Below are 13,178 nucleotides of genomic sequence, written 5' to 3'. Positions count from 1 at the left end.
AAAACCCCAAAAAATTAAAAACAAATATTAATCCCTCAAAAATAACCTTGAATTATTTGATTAAATGGCAGGCTGGATGCTTCTTGGGCTCAATTGGATTACTGTTATTATACTATTATTTTAAATTTTGGTCCACTGCTCAGCAGATGTTTAGGAATGTAAGGACACAAGCTAACAGTAGAATAAAATGTTGCTATGAAAGCTCGTATTGAAGAGGATAATAATCATGCGTTATGAAAATGAGAAGCAGCAAGATAAATTTGTCTTTAGCTTTTGCTAACTGAAGGTCCACGGCTGATTTCCCCCCCCCCCTCTCTACATTTTCAAGGAGTCGCACACCTTGTACTTTTTGCACTCGTGGGTGTGTAGTGTTCTTAAATGGTGTCTTATCACCACAGCCTACTTTCACACACTGCAGCTTGTCACTCAAGCGTTTTTTTTTTTTTTTTTTTTTTTTTTTTGGGCAGAGTAGTTTTTGAAAGCAAAGGAAATACAGAGCAGGCAGAGCTACTTCTGGGCTGGAAGGAGTAAGAAAATCGAACGAGGGCAGTCTGACTCCAATGCCGGTCCGCCGGTGCTTGCACACGACCCGTTGATCTTTTGAGGGTTAGCCAGGCTGCCCTGACCCCTAAAGGGAGATTACGGTGGAAGCTTTGAGGGCAGCAAATGGGCTCCGAGTTTTGACGTGTCGAGATGGCATTTTGGAGCTAAAATTGGAGCCATTTCCCAGGGCAGTGAGGGAGAAATCCTGGAAAATGAGTTAAAGCAAGTTACTTAATGTAGAATCCTTAATAGCAGGGTCATGATATTCAAAACTGACTGACCTCATACCCATATTAGGGAATCACCCATATACAGTACCGAGGGAGGAATAAAGTTTGTGAACATTTTGAATTTTCTGTTCATAAAATGTTGCCTGATCTTCATCTGAATTAGAAGAATTAAGTGTCTGCTTAAACTACCAAGTAACTAAACTAATTTTCACATTTTAATTGAAAATATTCACAAGACTGGTGGGGAAAAAGTGAACGTCTCGGCGACAGAATCTCTTAGAGTTAATCAGAGCCAACCTGGAGTCCAATCAATAAGTGTGTTGGAGATGGGGCTTCAGAGATCCTCCGGCCTGTAGAATATAAACGCAGTCTCGAAATTGTCTCTTGTCGACAAACATCACCTGGTGTATACCATCCCTCATTCAAAAAAGCTACAAAAGCTTTCGTTTCCATACACACAAGGGCATCGGGAACACATCACATTCTATTCTGAACCAAAATGGGGAAGGACAAAGTATCAGATGTGTTATTCCTTTACACAAAAGAAATCTCGAGTGCTTCTCTCAAAAAAAAAAAAAATAGCTCAGGGAAACTCTTGAAACTGGAGGTAAGGGATCAAACAGGACATGTCAGGAGACAAAGGGCATAGAGAAGCGGTGGAGTCGCGCGCCGACAAGGAAATTACTCCGACTCATCACGTAGCAGAGATTTATTTTTACGCAACATTTTGCAATGAAACTCTACCGCTCGGTGTTTAATACAAGACGGGTATTGAAAGGAAATCTTGGTCTGTCAGTTGTAGACTGCCGCATTCGACGCGGAGTTCACACAACGCCGGTAACACATTCGGAAATGTTCACAAGTATTTAAAGCTTACTTAGCATAAACATCATTTTTTGATTGTACAGCTGATTAAAACGTCAAGGCGAATCCTCTGACTGCCCGGTGCTGGCTGCTGCAGTGACAGATAGACAAAACACGAGCCTGCGAGCATTTGAGCAAGGCCCATCGACCCGTCTGACGCAGATCTGACCCCCTACCATTCCGATGGGTTGATGGACAGTGAAGACCTTGTGTTATTACTTTTGTCTGAACATGTGCATCGCATTCACCGCTGAGCGAAAAGCTGTTTGAACAACTACACGGACAGCTTCTGTCGGCACACAATGACAAAGAATTGAGTTTGTCTTTGTTCATAATGTCATTGAACCCTTTTTCAATCTTGCCAGATGCACGCTGCGCTTATGGCACACAGCCTCCTATTCCCCCGAGACATTGTTGCATTATTAACCCACATATTGCGACTTGGGTTGGGGAACACTTTAGGAGAACTGCTGTGGGCAATCACATTCCATCGCAACAGCTCTGTACAAGTGCTATACATTCTGCAGCGAGTAATGATGCGGGCGCCGGGTTTATGGTTGTTGACCCTATTAAAAATCAGGAATTATTGGGCTGCTCCTGCACTTTATGCTCATAGGTATTATTTCAATATTAAGGTTTTTACATTGGGCTGCTAAAATTACGGATTCTCAAATGTGTTTTTCTGGACCAACTAAACAACCACTTTATGAGTGGAAGACCATTTTTATGACATCGTGGGGGGGAGGTCCATACAGTTTTCAACAAGAGTCGCAAAAAACAGTAAAGCCATTGCTTGTTTCTGTTCTCACTCACTAAGGGGAACTTAAATAAAACAATTTCTTCCATTTTCCTTGTTTCCGCAGACCATCCATGTCGCCATTGTGTGCGCAGGTTACAACGCCAGCCGAGATGTGGTGACCCTGGTTAAATCGGTCCTTTTCCACAGGTAACCTTTTTTTTACACGATAATGTTCTGTTTTGAACGGAAAGCGATTTGTGATTGATTATGCCTTGAAGCAGTTGAAGAAAAAAACAGAATACAGAGGCGCTGTTGACTCTGACAACAGGTTTCCATCCAATAAGACATTGGCATCGTGGTTTTTAGAGTGAAAATAGCAAGCCAATTCTGGCAGAAAACACCACGGAGGAGGAGATAGAGAATCAGGAATTCATCCGTTGTTCCAGTGTCCGAGCTCCGGGCAAAAAGAAAGACAAACTGCTCCCTGCTCAGCCTGAAGTAGACCTCAAAGTGTTTTTCATGAAACTGTAGGTTGGGCACCGGCCTCAACTTCCCCGGATACCGCCATGCCATTAGAATCCGACGAACCCAAACTTTCCGTGCTGCTGCTCATCTGCTCCCTCCTCCTCTTGATTGTTGGCAAAGCCGGGGTCGTATTTATGATCATACAGCCAAGCCAGTGGCAAAAGGCACCAGGCTATTCCCCGTTTCATCACTTGGCAACCAGCGCCAAATATGGTCACGCTTGCGCCATGCCGCCATTATTACCGCGCCATCCAGTGAAAGTGCAGTGTGTCTGCACCTCAATACTTCTTAGATGTGCATGCACAGGAGGTTTCTGATATAATGGATGATAGACTATCTTCTTAGTCTCGGGTTCATTGAATTTCTATTCACAATTAATGGATCCGTGTGCACTTACTGCCGGATGGAGTGCATTATGGTACACCACTCAGGGGTTGTTTTAGCGCGGAAATGGCCACTCGGGTGTGGCTAAAACACAGAGAGGTTGACTAGGCAGGGTTAAGGTGGGGGGACGGAGGGGGGGGGGCACTCATCTGTTCCCATTTTAGTAATTGGGTCAAGCACTTTTCATAATCACAGCAAATGTCCCGAGCATTTCCTTTCATTAGTCCTTTGATTAATTCACTCGTGTAAAGCCAACACTTGCTCAGACCATGGCCGGCGGAATTATTCAGTGTCATTTTATTTCAACCGAGTATCCACAGTTGAGTGAGTCTCGCAAACAAGCCTAAAAGTTTGTCCCAAGCTACAAGCGCGTTTCCCTCACACGCTTCACGGCGGCGCGGTTGAAAGGATCTTTCGTGATGTTCAGCTGACCCTAACTGAAGGTGCTCTCTGCAGATTGAGTTAACCAAGGTAAGGTCGCAACAGATTGTTATTGATGCCCAGTTTTAGACCCGTTGATGTGATTTAGACTTTAGAAAGGGTATGCTGACTTGAAGCTAATGAGAGGTGACTTTGGCAGGACAATCAGAAGTATTTTGCGGTCAAAGCAGATGATGAGTTTGGATTTGGGCGGGATGACCCTTTTTTTTTTGTTTTGTTTTTTTTAAAAGCAGAGGACCGGTCACCAATAGCGCGGCTAATATTCTGACGCCCTGAGGCGATGTTGAATGAAACGAGGGCTTTATATGTTGACTCACTGTTGTTTTGCCACTGAGTGACAAGCATTAGAGCAGACAGCACTCTGTGAGATCGGCCATGTTGGGCTGTCCTCTGATAGCGGGGGACGCTGCGTTGAAACCGAGCGGATTGAATGAGATAGGCCATTGATTGCCCAACACCGTGGGACCCTGTGATGATGAGACCCTGCAGCATTTAACAAATAGTCTCCCCTGCTGTACTGCCTCTGTCATAGTCAATATCTGATGAAATATTGTTTTTCATATATTATCCGTTGCGAATTTGAATCATTTCCCATTTTGCACTCGTTAGTTGACTCTTTGTCAAATAATTCTCGTTTTGTTTGTCACTGAGCTCAAATTGTACTTTACAACAAATTTCTTGTCTAATTTATTTTCACTACAACCCTCAGAATGATGAAACGTGGGACACTCAGAGGAGCAGATTCTACCTTCATGATTCATCGCTTACCTTTGGTCAATATTGATTTCACTCCTCATTTTCTATCAGTCCTAAAAAACCAAACCAAAAAAAAAGTCACTTAATGATTTAACGGGGCACCTTTTAGTGATGATTACTGCGCACGTTTGATTTGCTTAAAAGCGATGTACAAAATGGACTTTTTAATTGCTTGTATACCAATTTGTGTCTCTCTGAAGTGCCTACCTGCCCATCAAGTGTGAAATTAAACAACAGCACAAGGCTGTTATCTGCTTTTGTGTGTGCACGTGTGTGTGCGGGAGAGGGGGGAGCCCTCCCTATACAGAGTTTCCGTGACTTGGCAACGAGGCAAGGTCTTCCACTACCACCTTCAAGCGATGCCTGGGTTCCTTATTTGGCACCCTTGAGCTGTTCAGCATTGTGTCTTGTGCCCAAGATGGTGTTCAGGAAGCAACCAGTCCCGGCCACCATTGGTCTTTGCCCATAGCTAATTGCGTGCCTCATTCAGTCTATGGCTGGTATGGGAGAGTGTCCTTCCATTCCTCAAGTCTCACGTCTACTGAGCCTATTATCAAGATTAGGAAACGGGTTATTTGTTGAAAACAAATTTAAAGGCAAGCTGATGTAAGTGATTTATTTAGATGGTGTCACTATCTGCCCTGTGACTGACTGGCGACCAGTTCAGGTTATAGTCCGCCTTTCGCCCGAAGCTAGCTGGTATGGGCTCCAGCTTTCCCGCAACCCTTGTGAGGATAAGCGGCTTGGATAATGACATGACATTGTCAACTGTGATTGTTTTAATGACTAACGTTCTTTTTATGGCAAAAATCCAGCATTTAACAGCGCAATGCATGCTGGGAACCGAAGGTAATGCAAGACGTATGCGAAAGCTTCTAACCTCTCAAATGAGAATTACCCAAAGCAGCCCTTGTTGCGCTGATGAAAAATTGAGGCCCTCTCTGTTTTTTCAGTGTCCCATCCCTGGTGTAGAACCAAATCTATGCATAAAAAATGTCTCAAGCTTAACTCGTTAACCCAATGCTCTGAAAGCAGTCCAGATTTTAGACTTCAGACTGAAACCTTTTCAGTCGTGAAGTGGCTTTGTGCTGTCCAAAATCAATTGGACACCTACCATCTGTCAAGGTTTCAATAATGGGTTGGACATTTCTTAACCCAGTTTCAATTGATGTTATTTTTCAACACGGCGACATGTCTTCCCATATGCTGGGATACCAGTTAGAAGTAGGTGAAGGTCAAGGTTCACGCTAATAAATATCCTTTCTAGGTTCACCCGTAGTTGACTGTAAAGCAATAAATCAGCGCCCCTGCTCCTTAGACAAGATTGTGAAGATTAGATGGTCATGACGTGACCGTGATTATCAGGATCCACTCGTCGCATTCACGTCTTTGTCCGCGAGCATCCAGCAAAATGAATGGTGTTGTTTGTTCAAAGGATGTCGGGCCATTATTTGCACTGACAACCTGAATGGACTAGGAGCAGCATCTCTGTTGTGCACCTCGCAGACTCCTGGAGCAAGTGCAGCTGACACATTGAGTACCAAAGTCATTCAGCCTCCGCTGTCCCGTGGCGCTCGCATCCCCCGTTAAGTTTCTCTAATTCTTGACCTGATTTAGATTCCTGAATACCTACTGAGTGCGTACACTCTCACCGAGGCGCATACAAGCTGGTGTTTGGCGAAATGCATTAAGCAGCATAAATCCCTTTAAGCTGTCTCATCTAATTTCAAAGGAGTCCCAGGATAAAAGATGCAGTTCCTCCTGGGTCAGACTTTATTGTCTCTTCTGTATAAGCCTCGGCCGTCCTGTCTGATGAATCATCTCCTGGATGGCGTTGCGTCTCCCCGGGGCCGAGACGCACGCGCCGTCCAAACGATATTTAGATTAGCAAAAACAATCTCCTCTAATGGTCGACATAGTTGCTTGCTCTAGAGGTTTCATGGATATCACATAGTCTTCATCAGCAGATGCAGTATAGCTGAGGAAGGCTGCTTGGACCGTCAAGCGTCGACGTTCAGGCATCCGGTTAGTTGGTCTGTTGATTCGATTGATATTGGATTATAATATAAAAAGCATTTTTGACTAACTCTCCCATGATTAACCTTTTAAATTTCTGAAAATGCATCTGTGGGTGCGCTTTGCTGAGTTGAGGCCGTTTGTGATAGAAAGGTGAATGGCTGTCTTTGGCTGAGTTACTGAGTACTGAGGTATTTTCCGTGCTATAAGGCGCACCTAAAAGCCTTTCATTTTCTCAAAAGCTGTCGGTGCGCCTTACATGTGGATCAATTATTGAGCCTTTAGTGCAGCTCCATCTAATGGGATGCATAACATAACCCCAACCTCTACTGTCGCGTCTATTCTATGCGCCTTATAATCCGGTGCACTTTATATATGAAAAAAGTTTTGAAATAGGCCATTCATTGAAGGTGCGCCTTATAGTGCGGAAAATACGGAAGATTCGTTTGCAGTCTGGACACAAAGGGGTATGAATAAAAGGAAAAATTCTGCCTCAAAGCTCTGCAGGGAGGTTTTTTTTCCCCAAGGATTAATGCTACATAAATCCTATAATTTGGCGCGATGGCAGCAAACCACAAGTAATCCGTAAAAGACTGAGAATGTTCAAAGTTTGGGATCATTTCACAATTGTAATTGAAATTGTCAAAATAGAGGGCTCGACTCACCGTAATGCTGAGTTTTGAGTAATTTTTTTTTTTTTGCACTTAAACAGCAGTATTGTGTTAATAGCTGTAAAAAGTGCATTTGTTGTGCCATAGTCTTCAAAGTAGGATACCGTGTGTAAGATCTTTTTTTTTTTTTTTTTTAACTCCCCTTCTGGTTTGACAATGCCCTTAAATTTATCACTGTAGCATATTTGAATGTGTAGAATGCTTTGAAGTTTCTGTGAAAGCGCAGAAAATGTATGTAAGCCTCCGTGTGTGTGTGTGTGTGGTGTGTGTGTGTGTGTGTGTGTGTGTGTGTGTGTGTATGTGTGTGTGTGGATCCACAGGCGGAACCCCCTCCATTTCCATTTCATCACCGACTCCATAGCTCAGCAAATCCTGTCGTCGCTGTTCCACACCTGGATGGTTCCTGCTGTCCGGGTCAACTTCTACGATGGCGACGAGCTGAAGGTGAGAAACACCGGCTCAGTAACTCACCGCTTTACTTCCTGTCATTGGACCGACCACACACGTCATTATCATCTTAAAGAGAGTCCTTGACAGTTAAAAAGTTTGTGGAAACCGACAACGTTGGGATGGGATGAAATATTGGCCGTTAGTCGATGATGAACTGCCTGGTGTTTTATGCAAATTAAGAAAATGAGCATCTCTCCCCAGATAACCACATCCTTTTTTCCCTTCAGGAAAAATAGGTGGTTCATGTAATTATCTTATTTCGTAGACAGTATTTATTATGCACCGACATTAGAGCGCTAACATTTGCACTCAGACTATTTTGGCATCCTAAATAGACTGTTAGTTTTGCGGCAACGGAATGAATGCCCTGGGTGTGACGAATGTAATGTTTACTGTATTTCAACGATTTTATGCAAACAGTGTCCTTTGCACAACAGACAGCAGAGAGTAAGCAGTGGCGCTTGTGCCAGCGTCGTAATGACAGGCAACATTGAGTCCCAAAGATGATGATAATGCTCGCTGAAAATAAATGCTTGAATGTGTATTCGGGGCACTTTTTTTCCCCCCCCCCCGCCACTTGTCAGAAAGAGTACATTTCTGGAAGCCGAATGGCAAAAAGTGCCCGGTTTAAATATCCAGCTTGTCCAAGTTTAGGGAACAAAATGAAACCATATTTTAAGATGGTTTTCCTCCGAGATATCGTAGTGTTTTTAAGTCATGTGGATGGTATATTGCCAAGCCTGCCGTATTTTCCAAGTGCAGCAGATTCTCATTTAGTGTGAGGTACAGTTAAAAAGAGCTCTGTTCTGAGCCCAAGGCTGTATGAATCACAAAAATAATACCTGCACGTCACATGACTGTTATTGTTTAATGCAAAATAAGTTTTTATCTGCCCAATTGATGGGATAATTGGTGATGCTCTATTCTTAAAAGAGCCCTTGTATAGTTATTGTAATTGAAACAATCTGCGTACCCAACCTTTATAAAACATGAAAATCCATGCAGTTTTTTGTGTACATTTAATGCTTATTTTTTCAAATGTATAAGTACACTTATATTGTGTTGCATAAGTGTGTTTTAATTAATATAATGTGCTTGTGTGTTCACAAATTGCACTGTTATACGAAAAATGCAAAAAGAAGTACCGTCATTTGCGGCCTACGGAGCGCACCGGACTATAAACCTCACCCAGTACATTTGTAAAGGAAATACCATTTGGTACATACATAAACCTCACCTGTGTAAAAGTGTCCACATTGAAACACAAGATATTTACAAAGAAAGACGGTACACACAGTTTTCAAAGTTTTAATAGCTTAGCTTAATTTAACACAGCAACAACACGATAGCACAAACAGGGGTGGTTTAAAAAAAAACAAAACAAAAAAAACCAAAACATACCAGTAAAAATAAAACAGAAAAAACTACATGGTACCACAGCACTAACAGAACCGTTTATTAAAAAAAAAAAAAAACATACCAAAATTCCTGAAACACAGCAGTAACAGCAGAAACACACGAGTGCGGCGCTAACAGGGCCAGTTGGAAAAAAAAAAAAAAAACATACCTATAAAAAAATCACTTCCTCGGCACATATATTCCACTGGTCTCACTCTTACCATTTCCGCTCGAGTGCCCCCTCGCTACCATGAGAAAAAATGCACAAATTAGCCGCATCACCGCACAAGTCGCAGGGTTGAAAGCGTGTAAAAATGTTTATAGGCTGGACATTACAGTAAACCACTGTTGAATGTTCCAATGTGGCAGCCTCCAGACTTGTAATAAAGGTGACAGATTGTTTGTCTGCTATTTCGACGCGCTGACAATGCAGTCGGAGGTGTCGTGGATCCCCAACAAGCATTACTCTGGAATCTACGGTTTGATGAAGCTGGTGCTCACCAAGACGCTTCCACCAGATCTCCAAAAAGTCATCGTCCTGGACACGGACATCACGTTCGCCACGGATATCGCCGAGCTGTGGGCCGTCTTCCATAAATTCAAAGGTAACATGACTTTTCTTTTTTTTTTTTCTTTTATTAGATTCATAGTCTTCCGTCCGCCACTTACGTCACGAATTTTTGGGGCTGACTAAAGTATCGAAACGGTTATGTGTTTTGCAACTTTTATGGCGCTAGGATTGAGCATTCAACAAAACTTTTCACGACGTAGAAAAGCAGCTGAGAATCAATAATCAATTTAAATTTTGTAAAATATTATTTGTATTCATTTTAGATGCCAGAGAATAGGAATAAAAGTCTGTCACCAATCATTTCCACCTAACGACCAATTGATTGCGTCTTCTGCCCATTATTATAAATGTTGGTACAAAATTGTGATATATTTTGGAATGCCCAGTGGGATACATAATTATCCACGCACGTTTACATCATTTTTAATGGTAAATTTCCTCATGTGGTCTTCCAAATGATATTTTATTGTAAGGTAAGGTGGTACACAAAGTTGACGACAGTCCACAAAATGATTGAAAACATACTAATTAGTACTTTTATTTTTTCGACTTAAAGGATGGCTAAAGAGCATTAAAGCAATAAAAGGCAGTGAGTGTCACGGGGGCACGGAGTCCTGGGGGCGAATTCATTGGAGAAAAGTTCAGGTTGCGGGAAGTCACGTAGGCGCGGGGTGGTGGCGAATCACTTTAAAGATTTATCGCAGCCGCTGTCCTGTAGAGCAGCGCGGCCGGCAGCGCTTTGGATCAATCTTCGTTAACGGTTGACTCCAACGCGTCGCACGGGCCACCCACTCCTTGTCCAGTCTGGCTGAGTCGTCTGTCCGTCCCTATTATGTTGAAAAGCAAAAGTGGGCACGGACATACACTTGGGGGAAAAAGCTTTACTTCAACTTGAGCAACTTTTTAATCAAGGCTGCTCACGCTGGGATGTATGGCAGCACTTTTGCCAGCAAAGCCCTTCATGTATTTGCTTTAATTGGTCATTTGAGACCACACTTTTCACTTGTCACTCAAAACACACATACTCTATATTTGAAATCATCTTTCCCTTTGGAAATGTATAAAATTTGCCATTAATCCACCCCAGCCTTGGAAAAAAACAAGGAAAACAGTTGTACAGTAATGAAAAAATAGCACTCTATAATAATGTGCTTTTTAAAAAATTGAGTAATGACACTTTAATTAAATACATAATAAGCAATCAAATTTTGGAATTTTTGTGTATTAAAAGAAAAATAAAACAAAGTAATGACATATTATAGTAAATACATCATAAGGATTTATATTATTTCAATTCTGTGACTTTTTTTAACTACATCTTAATAGCCATTTTGATGCTCCCTCTGGTTTGTGTGTCTTTGCCACCAGGGGGTAGTATATTACAGCCCCTTGGATAAACATGGACACAGTAACAGCACCTAAGTAAGCTGTAGTAATAATAAACTATTTGCTAAACTGCGGCATGATATGAGGTGAGGTTTTTTCTTTTTTTTTTCTCACGGTACGGTGCTCGTATTTCAGGTTTTTTTTTTTCGCAAGTCACCGCAAAAATCAACTAAGCAACTCGTCACGTCAAAATGTCTCAGCGGCAAGTCGTGTCACTCGTATCTCAAGGCACCGCTGTATATTTGAGGAATGATAAAAATTCAAGTAACTTGTGTACATCAAAAGTGTCACGAGAAACGAGCCTGTTTTTCAATCAAAATGGCAATAACGCTCTGTCATTGGGAACGCTTTGTTTTGAATGAGTCATCTAACAAGCTTCCGCTGCCTGCCTGGTCACCTCACACGCCAATGAAAGAAATGATTGGAAACCGGGATGTGCGGAGTTGTGTGAAAAGCACCGGTGGTCGAGGGAGCCTTTTTCAGTATTAAATGCGTCACAAATTATCGATAGGAAGTCAAAAAACCGAGAGAGGATAAAAAATATAAATAACTTCTGCTCACCACAGGGATGCAAAGAGTGTCATTCGGGTGCATTTCTATTGGCACTCCCTCTCTTTAGGGGTGTTTTTTGGGTGTTCAGTGAGTTTTTCTGACATTTTGGCTGTTTGTAATCAAATTTGTACTATTATATTTGTCTGTTTAACAATCACAGCCTGAGCAAAGTGCCACAATACATTTAGTTTTGCTGTATTATTCGTTCACTTTCTTCAGTGTTTGTGTGGAATTCTACTCTCACTATTCCGTCACGATACAAACTCTACTTTTGGACCCAGCAGCTGTTTTTACAAGTGCATTTATTGGGCCTCGGTGCGTAATGACTGCTTGTGATGCTCCCAAAATGTTACTTTCATTGTTATTTTCACTGACCTCACAGTTCCCCGGTTGTATTCTTTAGTAGTGCTTTAAATGCGGGGATATTTTCAGCCCTTGTAGCATAATTGCAGACACATTGGATCACACGTTTCCTTTTGGCTTTGACACTTGATCAATTAAGTGCCGTGCCCATCAACGGATTTCATTTTCCTGCTCACCTGTCGCTCTTTTCCCCCTGCACACCTCATGTTTTGCTTTTTTAATTATGTAAGCCCGGCACGATGTCCAGTGTTTGTGCCCTTAAATGCTGACTTGCTGATGGATTCGAAGACCACAAGAGTGATGTACATCGTTTGTCCTCCCAGTGTCAGAAATCCCCGCTGGTTTCCCGGAATCCCTCCTCAAGTCTAATCAGCAGATATTATAAAGTTGGGTAAGAGCTCTAGAGAAATTAAGAGTACCTCTCCAGACCCCATATTTCACTTTACCTTCATTCCCATATCGAGTACCGTGCCCTCCGGAAAGTGCAGTCCGTGACCCTTGCCGCTTTGACAAATTTGAGAGGCCCGCGACGGTGTGTATCAAGCAGCGGAGGGCAGGCAGGTTGAGGTCGGGTGTTTAATGTCGAGGTGTTCTGGGGATTGAACAGTGTGTTGTAATGCCTTTGAACTCATTAATTCTTCAACATCTCTCAGGAGTTCTGCGTAGTCGGAGCCCATTTCTCCTCATTGGGCATGTTCCTGCTTTCCATTTATGACCGTGATGTACAGTGCGTTTCCCGGAGATGTTAATAGATTGTGCCCCCGTTCCTTCCTGCTCCCACGTTGCACCTTGTACTTTTTCGCGGCGAATCTTTTGTGATGGGGCCAGAGGCATATCGTAGGCCCGTGTCTCCGGAGAATAGAAGGAATGGGGAATTTTGAACGCGCTGCACTTGAAACGTGGGTTGTTTGAAAATATAAGTGTACGTCAATTGTGATGAAGAATTATCAACGTGCACTGTGGACGGGCTTGTAGGAAATCCGCCATTTTTGGCCATACTCTTTCTCCCTTCTTCCACGACTGTTTGCAAAAAGTTTTTCCTACCGCTGTCCAAGTGACTACTCAGTGACATGTTTCTGCATTGTTCAAAGGTCAGACCAATGGCAGCAGTGGCTGAAGACAATCAATACATTACAAGACGCGAGATTGTGACAATTGGGGAAACTTCTCATTTCCGCCGCCCATTTCGTGGTCACCGGAGCGTGCTGCCTCTCATCATCGCCGCGCGCAGAACTAAAGGACTGGCAGCCACCTCGCTTGTCAAATGCGGTCCTGTAATCACACAGTCC

General features: G+C 42.7%; 1 protein-coding gene across 23 annotated transcripts in view; it reads left to right on the top strand.

The window, feature by feature from the left end:
• The window catches only part of large1 (LARGE xylosyl- and glucuronyltransferase 1), a 193,164-nt gene that overhangs the window by 158,897 nt on the left and 21,089 nt on the right, over positions 1 to 13,178 (top strand). For all 23 annotated transcript variants that reach the window (XM_061806397.1, XM_061806393.1, XM_061806392.1 and 20 more), the window contains 3 exons: positions 2,501 to 2,583; positions 7,490 to 7,613; positions 9,451 to 9,622. In XM_061806397.1, coding sequence (XP_061662381.1) covers positions 2,501 to 2,583; positions 7,490 to 7,613; positions 9,451 to 9,622 — 379 coding nt within the window. The remainder of the gene's footprint in view (positions 1 to 2,500; positions 2,584 to 7,489; positions 7,614 to 9,450; positions 9,623 to 13,178) is intronic.

Source organism: Syngnathoides biaculeatus, chromosome 20 (genome assembly GCF_019802595.1).
Source record: "Syngnathoides biaculeatus isolate LvHL_M chromosome 20, ASM1980259v1, whole genome shotgun sequence".
Classification (NCBI taxonomy): domain Eukaryota; kingdom Metazoa; phylum Chordata; class Actinopteri; order Syngnathiformes; family Syngnathidae; genus Syngnathoides; species Syngnathoides biaculeatus.
This window is presented reverse-complemented; position numbering and strand designations above follow the sequence as displayed.